Source organism: Pituophis catenifer, unplaced genomic scaffold (genome assembly GCF_029215685.1).
Source record: "Pituophis catenifer annectens isolate HBS135680 unplaced genomic scaffold, rPitCat1.0.hap2 SCAF_11, whole genome shotgun sequence".
Lineage (NCBI taxonomy): Eukaryota > Metazoa > Chordata > Lepidosauria > Squamata > Colubridae > Pituophis > Pituophis catenifer.
In genome coordinates this window covers 14,318,776-14,333,955 of record NW_027256891.1, presented here as the reverse complement: position 1 = coordinate 14,333,955, position 15,180 = coordinate 14,318,776, and the positions used below count along the sequence as shown (strand labels likewise).

General features: G+C 43.2%; 1 protein-coding gene across 1 annotated transcript; it reads left to right on the top strand.

Annotated features, from left to right (window-relative positions):
- Window positions 1-348: 348 nt before the first annotated feature.
- Window positions 349-13,380, top strand: SATL1 (spermidine/spermine N1-acetyl transferase like 1). The gene is made up of 6 exons (XM_070951891.1): window positions 349-435; window positions 1,535-1,586; window positions 4,308-4,388; window positions 8,265-8,366; window positions 10,854-10,894; window positions 13,191-13,380. The coding sequence occupies exons 1-6, from the start codon at window positions 349-351 to the stop codon at window positions 13,356-13,358; spliced, it is 531 nt and encodes a 176-aa protein (XP_070807992.1). The 3' UTR covers window positions 13,359-13,380.
- Window positions 13,381-15,180: the final 1,800 nt, after the last annotated feature.

Here is a 15,180-nt window from a genome sequence, read left to right as displayed (position 1 = left end):
GCAGAGATGAGATATTGTGATGCTGGCCCCATTGTGACTCTTTGCATGATCAGGCTGTTGGGTGACCCCAGCACAAGCTGGGATGGAAGCCAGCCAGAAACAGAGACCGTATCTCCAACCTCCATTCTTTGTAAACGGGCAGGAGAAAAGATAACGCGAGGGAAGGTTCGGTGGCAAGGAAAGAAGGCCGCTTCTACTTCTTCTTTTGTCTTCTCTTTTTCTTTTTCTGTCCTTGTCCGACCATCACTCTCTTGAGATGGTGAATGAAGCAGCCCCAGCAGAGGCTCAGCAGCGCTCAAGCCCCTTTGTGGGAAGCGAACGGGCACGCTGCTGCTTCAAACTCTCATTATGGAAGGCAACAGCAACTCCATGAATCGCTTCCGGGTGCGACCAGCTGAGCCGCAGGACTGTCCTCATATCATGCGACTCATTAGAGTAAGAGAGAAGATGATGGGGTCGAATGGGGTCTTAACCAGGGGTGAAATGCTACCAGTTCGGCCCGGTTCTCTCAAATCGGTAGTAAAAAATGCTACCTGCTCGGGCGAACCGATGATCAGCTGGGCGACAATCAGCTGTGACGCGTGATTTATATTAGCTAGAATTGTCGGATTTCCTGCTTTCTAGCTAATCTAAATTGCTGTTGTGACCCAGGCCCAAGTAGGTATTATAAGGTGCAATCAGTTCGAATACAAACAGACTTTATTAGAACAGCTGAGAATTAACTCATTCTCAGTCCAAAGTAATTCAAAACAAATTCTTCATAACACAATTCTTCAGCCTTATCACCAACCTTGGTCTAATTAGGCAGCCTGCCAAAGGCTTTTCTTGGCAAAAGTTCAGAAGCAGAAGATGCCAACAAGAAATAAATGCAGCAAGACAAGAAACTAATCTATCAACGTTGTTTTCCGACAAAGAGCCCAAGAGCCTTTGCTGGTCTTTTAAGCCTTATGGGAGGGGCCAATCATCTCTTGGCCTTACTCCCAAGTCGTCCTTTTTGCTTTAGCTGCTCTTGCCTTCTGGCAGCTCTTCTCATGAGTGCACTAGGAACAGGCTCCTCCTGTTCCTCTGCCTCTCTACTTTCAGCCTCTGGAGGCTCCGGAGTACGCACATCACTCCCAGATGGCCCTGGCCCCATCTCTGCCTCCGACACAGAGCCCTCATCTGGGCCTTCCCCAGCCTCCAGGACTGGCCCAAGTTCTTCCTCAGCCTCCTCACTGTCTGACTCCGCTGCCAGCTCCGCAGGCTGCTGGCAGACCACAACAATTGCGTGGCACAGCGGATTCCCTCCCTCTCGCTGTTCTACTTACCTTTGCAGACTCGGAAGGCTTCAAAATGTTCCTTTTTTAGTGCTGTGCAGGCATGCCTCAGGCGCGCATGTGCATGCAAAGCACGCACTCGGTAGCAGACTCACAGAACCGGTAGCAGACTTCAGAGGATTTTACCACTGGTCTTAACCTATCAACTGTTGAGAAGTCCAAACAAATAACATTATTTTTTTTATCCCAGTGACATTCTGGTTTTCTTCTCTTGGCAGGAACTGGCTGCTTATGAAAACATGCCCGAAGCAGTAAAAATAACAGAAACAGGTAAAAACAGCAGCTTTGAGAGTATTATACAGCTGGTCCTTGACTTACAACCTTTCATTTAGTGACTGTCCAGAGTTGCAATGGCACAGAAAAAAGTGACTTACGACCATTTTTCACGCTTACCTTTTCAGCATCCTCGTGGTCACGTGATTGAAATTTGGATGCTTGGCAACCGGTTCATATTTATGACGGTTGCCGTGTCCCCGGGGATCATGGGATCCCTTTTTGAGATCTTCTAACCAGCAAAGTCAACGGGGAAAGCCAGATTCACTTTACGATCTAACTTAACGACTGCAGTGATTCGCTTAACAATGGGGGCAAGAAAGGTCATAAAATGGAGCAAAATTAACCTAACATTTAAAGCTTGACAATTGTGTCACTTAACGATGGAAATTTTGGGGCTCAGTTGTGGTCGTAACGTCAAAGACAACCTGTATTTTCTACACTGAAAAAGTTCATCATCAGCTTGAAGACAAGGAAGCATGTACCCTTTCCCCCCCTCTTCTGGGAACCTCCCTGCCTTCCCCCCTCTAATGCACTTCCACTCCCCCCTCCCTTCTTTTTTAGAACAATTCGACAACAGTATGTGGCATATTCAAATTGCTCTCATGGTGACATCTTAATCATCCCAAAATTTCTCTGGGCCGGCTGGAGAGAGACACAAAACAGCTGGGGGCAAAACAGGGCTTCCTCTGCAGGCTGTTGGATGTCTTGTAAAGATGGAGAGGAAGAGATGCGGCCCTTCCTTGGGAAAAGGGGAAGTAGGATGGTGACAAGAGGGAAAAGGGACTGGACAGAGATAATGCACCACTGGTATCCGTGTGTGTGTGTGCGTGTGTGTGTGTGTGTGTAAGAGGATGGGAGTAAAATCTTAAGAACATTGGGAATCTGTCTCTCTCTCCTATCATCCATCCATCCAACCACCCACCATTGTGTAATTTATCGCTTTCTCTCCATAATCTATCATCTATCAGCTGACTGCTAGTTTAGCAGATCAGCGGATCAAATCTCACCGGCTCAAGGTTGACTCAGCCTTCCATCCTTCCGAGGTGGGTAAAATGAGGACCCAGATTGTTGGGGACAATATGCTATTTAGTATACTGTCTTTGGTGTAAGCCGCCCAGAGTCCTCGGAGAGTGGGCGGCATAGAAATATGAATAATAAATAAAATAAAATAAAATAAATCTCTCTCATCTATTTATCTATCTATCTATCTATCTATCTATCTATCTATCTATCTATCTATCTATCATCTCTCTCTCTCTCTCTCATCTATCTAATCTATCATCTCTCTCATCTATCTATCTATCATCTACACAAGGTGTTGAAAAGGGTCTCACTCAACCCACATGTGGCCCTGATTAAAATCTTCCCTTGGCCTCAAAGATGACATTCCTTCCATGGGCCTATTCCAATCCCCAAAGTCACTGTTGCAATTTCCATTATAAAGATTTTTTTTTTAAAGCAAGAGGTGTATTTTATTCCTAATTAAAAAAACAAGATAACAAGAAAAAAAGCTTCTAGCTTACCTTTACCCCCTAATATTCTAAATAACTGCTTGCCTTTATTTCTATCCCCTAATAATATTTTACATAACTGCATGTCTTTCAGTTCTATCTGGATTCCCAGAGGACAATTCCTATTATTTTACCAAGTGATCTGTTATTTGCAGGTCCTAAAGACCAAAAGGGACGTGGTGGCTCAGTGGCTAAGACGCTGAGCTTGTCGATCGAAAGGTTGGCAGTTCAGCGGTTCGAATCCCCAGTGCCGCGTAATGGGGCGAGCTCCCGTGACTTGTCCCAGTTTCTGCCAACCTAGCAGTTCGAAAGCACGTAAAAACTGCAAGTAGAAAAATAGGGACCACCTTTGGTGGGAAGGGAACAGTGTTCCATGCGCCTTTTGTGTTTAATCATGCCGGCCACATGACCACGGAGACGTCTTCGGACAGCGCTGGCTCTTCGGCTTTGAAACAGAGATGAGCACCGCCCCCTAGATTCGGGAACGACTAGCGCATATGTGTGAGGGGAACCTTTACCTTTACCTTTAAAGACCAAAAAATTAATACAAAGCTGTTAGAACAGGAGTGTCCAACCTTGGCAACTTTTAAGACTTGTGGACTTCGATCCTAAAACCAGCATGGACAAAAGGGGATCTCCCTGGCTGGCTGAGGAATTCAGGGAGTTGAAATCCACAAGTCTTAAAGTTGCCAAGGTTGGATACTCTTGCTTTAAGATCTTTAAAGCATGTGAACAGTAGCGGCCAAAATTGTGGAAACCTTTTGGGAAAAGTGTATTTTCTAAAACTAGCTAATAACACCACTTTTTTTGGAGTTGTACCATAACATTATATATCAATGGAAAGATAATTTAATCAAGAACGTAATGCAATAACTATTCCCAGGCCATTCCAGCAGTGAAATAGGATTATCTTGAAACTCCCCCCCCCAAAAGTGGTGTTATTAGCCATTAAATGTCAAAAATACACTTTCCTCATAAGGTTTCCACAATTTTGACCGCTACTGTATTTTTACTTGTCTTCCCGTGGAAGAAAAGTCTAACCATTCTCTATCATTTTAATTCCGAAGAGTTAATCCCTCCATTCTGGTGAAAACAGACAAAATCTGTTTAAGGGAGTCAGCTTTGGGGCCAATGGTGATCCTCTCGTCTGTAATTTTCATGTAGTATTTCTTACCCTTCATTCAATGGCTTGAACATTTTTCAGATTTACTTCGAGATGGTTTTGGAACACATCCCTTCTTCCAGTGTTTAGTAGCAGAGGTATCATCGGAAAATGTAATGTTAGGTAAGCCAAATATATATATATTAGCTGGTGAAATGAGTCTTGCAGGATGAAAACTACCTGTTCAGGCCTTAGAAATTAGAAATCTAAGAAATTCAACAGGCCATGGTGGGAGTGTCCTAGTCGGCCTCCTGCACCATGAGGTGGGGGGCGTTTTTTGCCCTTCCCAGGCTCCGGAGGTTTTCCTCGAGCCTCCGGGAGGGCGAAAACGGCCTCCCAAAGCTCTGATGGCCCTCTGGAGGCTGGAAATGGGCCCGTTTCCAGCCTTCCCAACTTCCGATGGGCCCGTTTTGTGCCTTCCCCGAGTCTCCGCACATGCCCTGCACTTACCTGCATCCAAAACGGGCCGCGTGGGGACTCCTGGGAGGGGCAGGGTGGGGTGGGCAGGGCCAGCCAGGAGTGGGATTTGGGAGTTCTCCGACCTGCACAGAATCTTAGCTAGAGGTTCTCCCGAACCCCGGCGAACCCCCAGCAGCCCACTTCTGGAAATACATGGAAAAAACCACATATTCCAAAAATGTAACAAAGGAGGGCTAAGGGCATAAGACATTTTAAAAAACGGGTTAATTAAAAAGACTGTTTCTCCATAGTTCGATTTTACTCCAAAGTCACAATCTCACCTACAATCAAAAAGAATGATTTGCACCAAATCATTTTGTTAGCATCCCTAACAAAATCCAGACTAAGATCACCAATGGCCTTGATCTCCTAGGCACCTTAAAAGTAATATTTGTATCCATCAAGGGAAATTACCAAATTTTGTCTAAAATCATGAGTTAGGGGAGACGAGATGAGGGTTCTCTTTGAGAGTGGTCTCACAAGGATTACTGGTATTGATTTGAAGGACTTTTTAATCTGAAAAGTCAAATCAATTAAAAGATAATTTGAGGATTCCGGGGATACTATGATGCCATCCCAGCACATTTAGTGAACTTACTTTATTAAATTTTTATGCCACCTCCCCAAGTGGTGAAATTCATTTTTTTTTACTACCAGTTCTGTGGGAGTGGCTTGGTGGGCGTGGTGTGGCTTGGTGGGCGTGGCAGGGGAAGGATACTGCAAAATCTCCATTCCTACCCCACTCCAAGGGAAGGATACTGCAAAATCCCCATTCCTGGGGAAGGATATTGCAAAATCTCCATTCCCACTTCATTCTGGGGCCAGCCAGAGGTGGTATTTGTCGGTTCTCCAAACTACTCAAAATTTCCTACCCTACCGGTTCTCCAGAACCTGTCAGAACCTGCTGGATTTCACCTTACACCTCCTACCCTATTTTAAATAGCTGCCTGTAATTATCTGGTTTTGAGTCCCAAATATAAAACACCACTTTTAAAAAATAACGTCAACACATTTCTTTTTCCATTAAGAACCTCTCTCTGTTCAGCCCAGAAGTAGAATGGCTGGCTGTGTTTTACTTCTGCCTACCTCCTTCTGCTTAATTTTTTCAACGGCGGCGTGTAGGATAAAAAGGCAGGGGAAAAAAAATCAATTGATTTTCAGAGGGGCTCATGATAATGCAGAGGCTCATTCTGACATTTTCCTGCTGCTTCTGAGCCTGAGGTGAACCGAGTGTCAAAGACAATTAGTGGTAAGGCAATAGTAATTGTGAAAGGAGCTGTGCTTTCATACACACAAATCCGTTACTCCCACCGAGTGCATGAAGGTCTATGACAATTCTCTGCGGCCAATTCGTTGCAGGTCAACTCAGTGCGGGACGAGAGTTACAGTAATATCAAAGAAATGGTGGAATAGAATCATTACAAAAAGTATGCAAAAGGAGGGACAGAATGAAATCTGAAAGGCAAAAATTAATTTTTTTTAAAAATTTTAACTAATGAAATAGAATTGTTAAATCGTTCCACAGCAAGTTGCTTGTGGTGAGTTGTCCAGTGGCAAGTTGTCCATCATGAATTATCCCGTTCCACCTTTTGCTTATTTGTACCCTATGACTATCATTAAGTGTTGTACCTTATGATTCTTTACGAATCTCTCTTTTCTTTTTATGTACGCCGAGAGCAGATGCACCAAAGACAAATTCCTTGTGTCCAATCACACTTGGCCAATAAAGAATTCTATTCTATTCTATTCTATTCTATTCTATTCTATTCTATTCTATTCTATTCTATTCTATTCTATTCTATTCTATTCTATTCTATTCCATTCCATTCCATTATTCTATTCTTCATTCCATTCCATTCTATTCTATTATTCCATTCCATTATTCTATTCTATTCTATTCTATTCTATTCTATTCTATTCTATTCTATTCTATTCTATTCTATTCTATTCTATTCTATTCTTCATTCCATTCCATTTCATTATTCTATTCTATTCTATTCTATTCTATTCTATTCTATTCTATTCTATTCTATTCTATTCTTCATTCCGTTCCGTTCCGTTCCGTTCCGTTCCGTTCCATTCCATTCCATTCCATTCCATTCCATTCCATTCCATTCCATTCCATTCCATTCCATTCCATTCCATTCCATTCTATTCTTCATTCCGTTCCGTTCCGTTCCGTTCCATTCTCCATTCCATTCCATTCCATTCGTAAATCTAAATGAGGACCCAGATTGTTAGGGGGGAATATGCTGACTCTGTAAACCACTTAGAGAGGGCTGTAAAGCACTGTGAAGGGGTATAAACAGTGGGGCAAAAAAGTATTTAGTCAGCCACCAATTGTGCAAGTTCTCCCACTTAAAAAGATGAGAGAGGCCTGTAATTGTCATCATAGGTAGACCTCAACTATGAGAGACAAAATGAGAAAACAAATCCAGACAATCACATTGTCTGATTTGGACAGAATTTATTTGCAAATTATGGTGGAAAATAAGTATCTCCATGGAAACTCTTTCTGGATGTGTGTTGGGAACCTAAAACCAACCGTCAACTGGATCTAACAGAGATAATAGATTTCAGTAAGAGATATCCTGTTACCAACATGGAAGCAATTCTGCAAGAAGCAGTAGCAATAGCAATAGCACTTAGACTTATATACCGCTCCCAGTGCTTTACATCCCTCTAAGTGGTTTACAGACTCAGCATATTGCCAACAATCTGGGTCCTCATTTTACCAACCTTGGAAGGATGGAAGGTTGAGTCAACCTTGAGCCGGTGGGACCCCTGTTCCAAACTCTCAACATTTTTGAACAATGGACATTTAGCAGCTGCAGTGTGGATGATGAAGGCTACTGGAAGTCATAGTTTAGTAAAACCTGAGAGCCCTTAATGCTCTGACCTCTACTTTGAAGACCATGTAAGGAATCTAACTTCTGGTTGCTTTTCAATATGGAATATCTTTGATCAATGGTTAGACAAAAAGAGTGGAAATTAAGAGGATGAAAGGTTACTGATAGGTATAAGTAAATGATGTAAGACTTTTATTATATATAAGCAAATGTATTATTATTATTATGATTACTATTATCATTACTAGTATTTTAGTAATATCTTGTATAAGTAGATTGATCCAGACAACACTGTTTAATAAGCGTTTATGTATTTTCAAGAAGAAAAAGAAGTATAAAATAAATGAATAAATGAATAAATAAATAAGATCTGTTGTGGCTTGACACCTCCTGCCCCACGATGGCCTGTTTCCCAATTCAGTATAAAATGCAATGACTCAGTGAGAGGTATTCATTTATTGGTCCATTTTAACGGTCCTTATCAAAATGCAGTTAGATAAGCAATTACGTTAAATCTTCATATGTCCCCTTTTTCTCCAAGGAGCACTTCGATCACAAGAGCTGTCACATTAAGTTGACAAAATTAAAAGAAACTGAACCGGATTTCTTTAGTCGCTCGATAGCCTTGCCCTTTTTCATTTTGGGGATATAATTCCTTAAAAGCGATGCCTCTTCTTTTCCCCCCCCACAGATGCAGCTATTGTAGCTTTTGCTATGTATTACTTTACATACGACCCTTGGATTGGCAAGCTGTTATACTTAGAAGACTTTTATGTTATGGACGAATATAGAGGTAACTTTTACCAATCATGTTTCCTTGTTGCCCGTTTCTAATACAGCAAGAAAATGGAAGAATCACCAGGTGGAATTAGGACATCGTGATGGGCCTGGAAAATAGCCAGGTTTTGATACACATTCATTTCCCCACCCTGTCTTTATTATATTCAGAATTCTCTCTTGGCTAGAAAGGTAGAATACAGGTAGCTCTCGGCTTACAAGTTCGTTTAGTTATCATTCAAATTACAATGTCAGGGTTCCGACAGATGCCCTAATTAAATCATGAGCCTCGAGCCAAGCTTCAAAAGAAATCCAGTTATCTATTAGGAGCTTCATGTCTGCACGTTCCCAAGTGAAGCCAGCTCTGACCCTACGTAATTTACAGGAAACATAATCCTGTTTCCTCCCCCCCATTCAGGGTGTGTCACCAATCACATTCACGTGGGTTGTAGAGGTCACTCCCCTCTGGCCACTGTGGGTAACTCTGGAATACAGCCTTGAGAGAGATAAGTCTGGAATGTGCATCTGTCTTTGGCTGCTGTGACATTTCGCCGGTTTCTCATCCCCCTTGGCCTATGGCAACTCGAGAGCAGGCCAGGTATGCTTTGTGAGTTAACATACAAAACACTGAAAAAAAAATGACTTATGACCGTTTTTCACACAACCGTTGCAACATCCCCACGGTCACATGGTCAAAATTCAAAGGCTTGGCAGCTGATTCATATTTATGATGGTGGCAGTGTCCTCAGGTCCGATTTTGCGACCTTCCGACCAGCAAAGTTCAATGGGGAGGCCATATTAATTTACTGACAACTGCAATGATTCTCTTAACAACTGTGGCAAGGAAGCTTGTAAAATGGGGCAAAACTCACTTAACAAATGACTCTTAGCAGCAGAAATATTGGCCTCGACGGCAGCTGTGAGGACTACCTGTATATAAAACAGGACTCCTGACACTCAGTTTTGAGGCAAGTCCTGAATTGAGACAGGATCCTGGAAGTTAAACATACAGATGAACACGGTTGGAAGGGACCTTGTAGGTCATCTAGTCCAACCTCCCGTCCAAGCAGACCTTACACCATTTCTGACATATGGCATTCCAATCTCTTCTTGAAAGCCTCCAGTGATGAAGCTCCCACAACTTCTGAAGACAACTTCTGTTCCATTGGTTGATTGTTCTCACTGTCAGAAAATTCCTCATTTCCAGGTTGAATATCTCCTTGATCAGTTTCCATCTATTATTTCTTGTCTGGCCTTCGGGTGCTTTGGAAAATAGTTTGACCACTTCTTCTCTGTGGCAGCCCCTCAAATATTCAAACACTGCTATCATGTCTCCCCTGGTCCTTCTCTTCACTAGACTAGCCATGCCGTTCCTGCAACCGTTCATTGTATGTTTTAGCCTCCAGTCCCCTAATCATCTTGGTTGCTCTGTCCTCCCTTTTTGCTTTGTTTATTTCTACCCGGCCTTTATTATTTTTACAAATAACTCAAACACATCCAACACACCTATTTCCTTCTATTTTCCCCACAACTGTGAACTGAGTTAGGCTGAGAATGAGTGACTGGCCTAAAGTCACCCAGCTGGTCTTTCATGGCTAAGGCGGGACGTGAACTCCTAGAATGCAAGCTATTCCTGCATTCTAACCTGGTTGCTTAATCGCTAATCCACCCCTCTGCTTTGGGATGAATCACTTCTAAGTGACCTATGAGGTGGCGAAATTGCAGGAAATGTGGTTGCTTGCATCCCGTACCCAACTGGGGTGATGGGTTTTTCAAGCATGTTGAACAATCCGAGTTTATCTAGATTTTGTGAATCCAATAATGTGTTACTATCCAATATCGCAGTGTTTCCCAACCTCAGCAGCTTGAAGTCTACCCATCTTCAAGTCGCCAAGGTGAGAAACAAGGCAATATAAGTTCATTGTGCAAATAAGGTAAAGGTAAAGGTTCCCTACACACATACGTGCTAGTTGTTCCCGACTCTAGGGGGCGGTGCTCATCTCCGTTTCAAAGCCGAAGAGCCAGCACTGCCCGAAGACATCTCCATGGTCATGTGACTGGCATGACTCAACGCCATAGGCGCATGGAACGCTGTTACCTTCCCACCAAAGGTAGTCCCTATTTTTCTACTTGCATTTTTTATGTGCTTTCGAACTGCTAGGTTGGCAGAAGCTGGGACAAGTAACGAGAGCTCACCCCATTACGCGGCACTAGGGATTCGAACCGCTGAACTGCCGACCTTTCGATCGACAAGCTCAGCGTCTTAGCCACCCTAACTCAACCTGATCTAATGGTGGATTGGTGCCATCCGTATAGATGCAGCCAAGCAGTTACAATTTTTTCTTTCTTTCAAAAGATCTGAAGCTAAAAACGGTTTAAAAAAAAAAAAGAGATTGGTAGAATAAAAGCCTTTGCTTACCATACAGATAATTCTACAGGTTAGAACAAAACAATGGATAATTTCCAATTCATTCAACTGCGTTTCTTAACTGTGTTTTGGCAGGCTGGGGCATTGGAACGGAACTTCTAAAAAATTTAAGTCAGGCAAGTAACCATTTAAGACTTTTAAGTTATATTTTAAATGTTATGCTCATTGTTTTCATTGGATAACTCTAATTATTGCTAAAGAGCTAGCAGAAAAGTAATAATAATAATAATAATAAAGAGCTACAGCAGCTTTCTCAAAATGGGATTCTTTTTACCCGAATTGGTGGCTAAAATTTCCATCATCCCTCAGTCCAAATCGCCATTTTTAGGACGGGATATTAAATTTAGAGGAGCATCCGTGGTTGCAGTCTTTAAATCCACAAAAGGGCCCATAGGGTCAGGGCTTGTCTGTAGGGTCAAAATAGCCAAGATGACAATGGAGTCCGCCGCCTTAAATTTTTTGACCTCTCTCATAAATTGAGTTTATTTCAGGGGTGAAATGCTCCCGGTTCAGACCGGATCGCTGGATCCGGAAGCGATGGAGGCTGGTGGTTCAGAGAACCGGTAGCAAAAATCCCTGACCCCCCACCATGCTCAGCTGAGCCTTCCGATCATCAGAGGCTTTTTTTTTTTACTTTTAAAAACATTTTTTCTACAACCTCTTTAGCCGGAAAAATGCTTTTAAAAGTAAAAAAAAAAAAAGCCTCTGATGATCGCGCGGCTCAGCTGGGATCGTCAGAGCCTTTTAAAAGCATTTTTTCTACAACCTCTTCGCCGAAGTAGTTGTAGAAAAAATGCTTTTAAAAGTTTTTTTTTAAAAAAAAGTTGGCCACGCCCACTCAGTCACATTACCCCCCCTACCAAGCCACGCCTACAGAACCGGTAGTAACAAATTTTACATTTCACCACTGGTTTATTTCCAGCCAGCAGCTAAAACTGCTTATGAATTCTTAGATTGCAAAGAGAGGTTTTCGTGACTTTACATTTATTTATTATTCGTATTTCCCAATTTGATGTGCAATATTGCTGCCATTAAGAGAGAGAAAAAATTATAGCTCCGTTGCAATGAGCTATAGATGCGTGCATGAAAAATGCAACAATTTTTATACGTACAAACATTCAAATCTTAACAAAACGTTTTAATGACTTGATCTCCTTCTGGTCAACTTGCTTTGCCCAGATAGCTTTAGAGCAATTATTTCTCCACCTTGGCCACTTGAGTTGCCTGGGGAATTCTGGGAATTGAAGTCCATTTAGAGCACAAAAGAATTCAAAAACATGTACCTCCAGTTTTGTGTAAGCAATTCTGCATGCTTGATACAATTACATGGTAGTCCTTGACTTACGTTCATTTAGTCACCGTTCAAAGCTACAATGGCACTGAAAAAAAGTGACTTATGACCATTTTCCACACTTATGACAGTTGCAGCATGATCAAAATTCAGTCGCTTGGCAATTGACTCATATTTATGACGGTTGTGATGTCCCGTGTGTGTGTGTGTGTGTGTGTGTGTGTGTGTGTGTGTGTGTGTGTCATGTGATTCTCTTTTGCGACCTTCTGACAAGGAAAGTCAATGGGGGAGTTATATGGCCTAACAACCATATAACTAACTCAACCACTGCAGTGATTCACTTTAACAACAGTGGCAAGGAAAGTTGTTAAAATGGGGCAAAATTAACCAATGTCTCGCTTAGCAACAGAAATTCTGAACTCTATTGTGGTTGCAAGTTGAGGGCTACCTATATACAATTCTGCATGCAATGACTGTTGTGAAGAAAGTCACTCATTCTAAGTTTTGTTACCGTACCAATTTAAGCGGCCATTTTAAAATAAGCTGTATTGGTCAACATTTGAGCTGTAGTGCAGGGGTCTCTAACCTTGGCCACTTTTAAAGACTTGTGGACTTCAACTCCCAGAATTCCTCCGCCAGCAAAGTTGGCAACTTTTAAGACTTGTGGACTTCAACTCTTCAAGCTGGCTGAGGAATTCTGGGAGCTGAAGTCCACAATTCTGGAAGCTGAAGTCCCAATTCTAGAAGTTGAAGTCTTCAACTCCCAGAGTTCCTCCACCAGCAAAGTTGGCAACTTTTAAGACTTGTGAACTTCAACTCCCAGAATTCCTCCACCAGCAAAGTTGGCAACTTTTAAGACTTGTGAACTTCAACTCTTCAAGCTGGCTGAGGAATTCTGGGAGTTGAAGTCCACAATTCTGGAAGTTGAAGTCCACAAATCTTAAAATTGCCAACTTTGCTGGCTGAGGAATTCTGGGAGTTGAAGTCTCAATTCTGGGACTTGAAGTCCACAAGTCTTAAAGTGGCCAAGGTTGGAGACCCCTGTGCTGTGGTGGATTCTGCTGAATTGCACTGCGAACGTCTTTGCGTTTGCTCTCAAATGCAATCCTCTGCTTGAACAGATCGCCCTGGAGGCCAACTGCAGCTGCATGCACTTTCTCGTCGTGGTTTGGAATAAGCCGTCGATCGAGTACTACATGAGGCACGGGGCATCCGATCTCTCCACCGAAGAGGGATGGCATCTTTTCCGATTCGATAAAGAGCACCTCCTCAGAATGGCTAGGGAGTAACAAGGGAGTCTGTCTGTCTCTCTCTCTCCAAGGTTGGCGTACCGTCGGCTCATCAGTCACAAGGAAACCTCTAGCTAAAATTGAGGCTCTCTAAAGCAGGCAAATACTAGCAATAAGAAATTAAAAAAGAAGCTTGCTTGTTTTATGACTGGCAGTAGCTTGATACGTGATTTGATTCTGGTGTTTTTCCATTAGCAAGCTTGTTTTTAGTGTGACACGAAACCCCCTCCAATATTTGGTTAATAAGTATCGTATTTTTCAGAGTATAAGATGCTCCGGAGTATAAGACGTATGTTACGGGAGGAAAACAAGAAAAAAAAAATCTGCCTCTGCTTACCACCTGTATTCATTTGGCTAGCGTCCTTGCAGCAAACAGCCTGGTCAGCTTCAGCACGTTATCGCAGCTTGATTCAGCACGAACAGCTGATTGGCGGTTGGATTGGCCTCCTGGAATATTGCCAATCAGCTGTTCCAGGCTGCAGGGATCGCAACCGCCCATCGCTGTCTCCGTGACTCGTGTTTTTGGCCTCTGTGCGTCGCGTTTTCGGCCGGTTCCAGGTGGCAGGGATCGGCAGCACCAGTAGCGATCCCCACCACCCGGAATTGGCTGAAAACACGACGTGCGGAGGCCAAAAACGCAATGCACAGAAGCCAAAGGGTGGAGGCCGGCAGGTGGGCGGGGCTTCGGCAACATTCACTGTATAAGACGCACAGACATTTCGACCCAATTTTACGTGGGGGGGGAGTACGTCTTATACTCCGAAAAGTATGGTACATACCGTGTTTCCCCGAAAATAAGCCGTCTCCTGAAAATGTTTAACCACATGCGCAGACAGTCCCCACCATTTACTCTGGTTAGGGTTAGGGAGACAGAGCTGGAAATCAGGTAAGACAGCAAGAGGAGACCCATCTCTCTCCACGGGCCTCAAAATAATAAGACCTCCCCGAAAATAAGGCCAAGCACTTATTTCAGGGTTCAAAAAAATAAAATAAAACAAAACAGGATCTTATTTTCGGGGAAACACGGTACATTGGCACAACCAACTCTCTTGGTTGTTGAGGGCTCCTTGACTAAAGTCAAAAGTTCATTAGTATCTACACTTGAAACCTGAATTTGTAGTCAAGGCTTTCTACAGGTTAGAGATGTTGGGTCTCTCTAAAGTATAGCAGTGCCGGATGAAAAGCCATGTGTGAATCGGAGGAGGAGTAGAAACATGCCAGAATGTTTACTGGCCTGTCTAACTTAATCTGTCAGGCCGACATAACCGCTTTCATTAAGACATTCCATGGATTGCTAAAACACTTAGATTGTTTTAATAAGTGGAGGTAGGACAAATTGTTGTGGTCCACCGGCAGCCTGCGGAGCTGGCAGCGGAGTCAGACAGTGAGGAGGCTGAGGAAGAACATGGGCCAGTCCTGAAGGCTGGGGAAGGCCCGGATGAGGGCTCTGCGTCAGAGGCAGAGATGGGGCCAGGGCCATTGGGGAGTGATGTGCAGACTCCAGAGCCTCCAGAGGCTGACAGCAGAGAGGCAGGGGAATAGGAGGAGTCTGTTCCTAGTGCACGCATGAGAAGAGCTGCCAGAAGGCAAGAGCAGCTAAAGCAAAAAGGACGACTCAGGAGTAAGGCCAAGAGATGATTGGCCCTTCCCATAAGGCTTAAAAGACCAGCAACGACTCTTGGGCTCTTTGTCAGAAAACAACGTTGATAGATTTGTTTCTTGTCAGTATCTTCTGAACTTTTGCCAAGAAAAGGCTTTGGCAGGTTGCCATAGTATACCAAGGTTGGTGATAAGGCTGAAGAATTGTGTTATGAAGAATTTG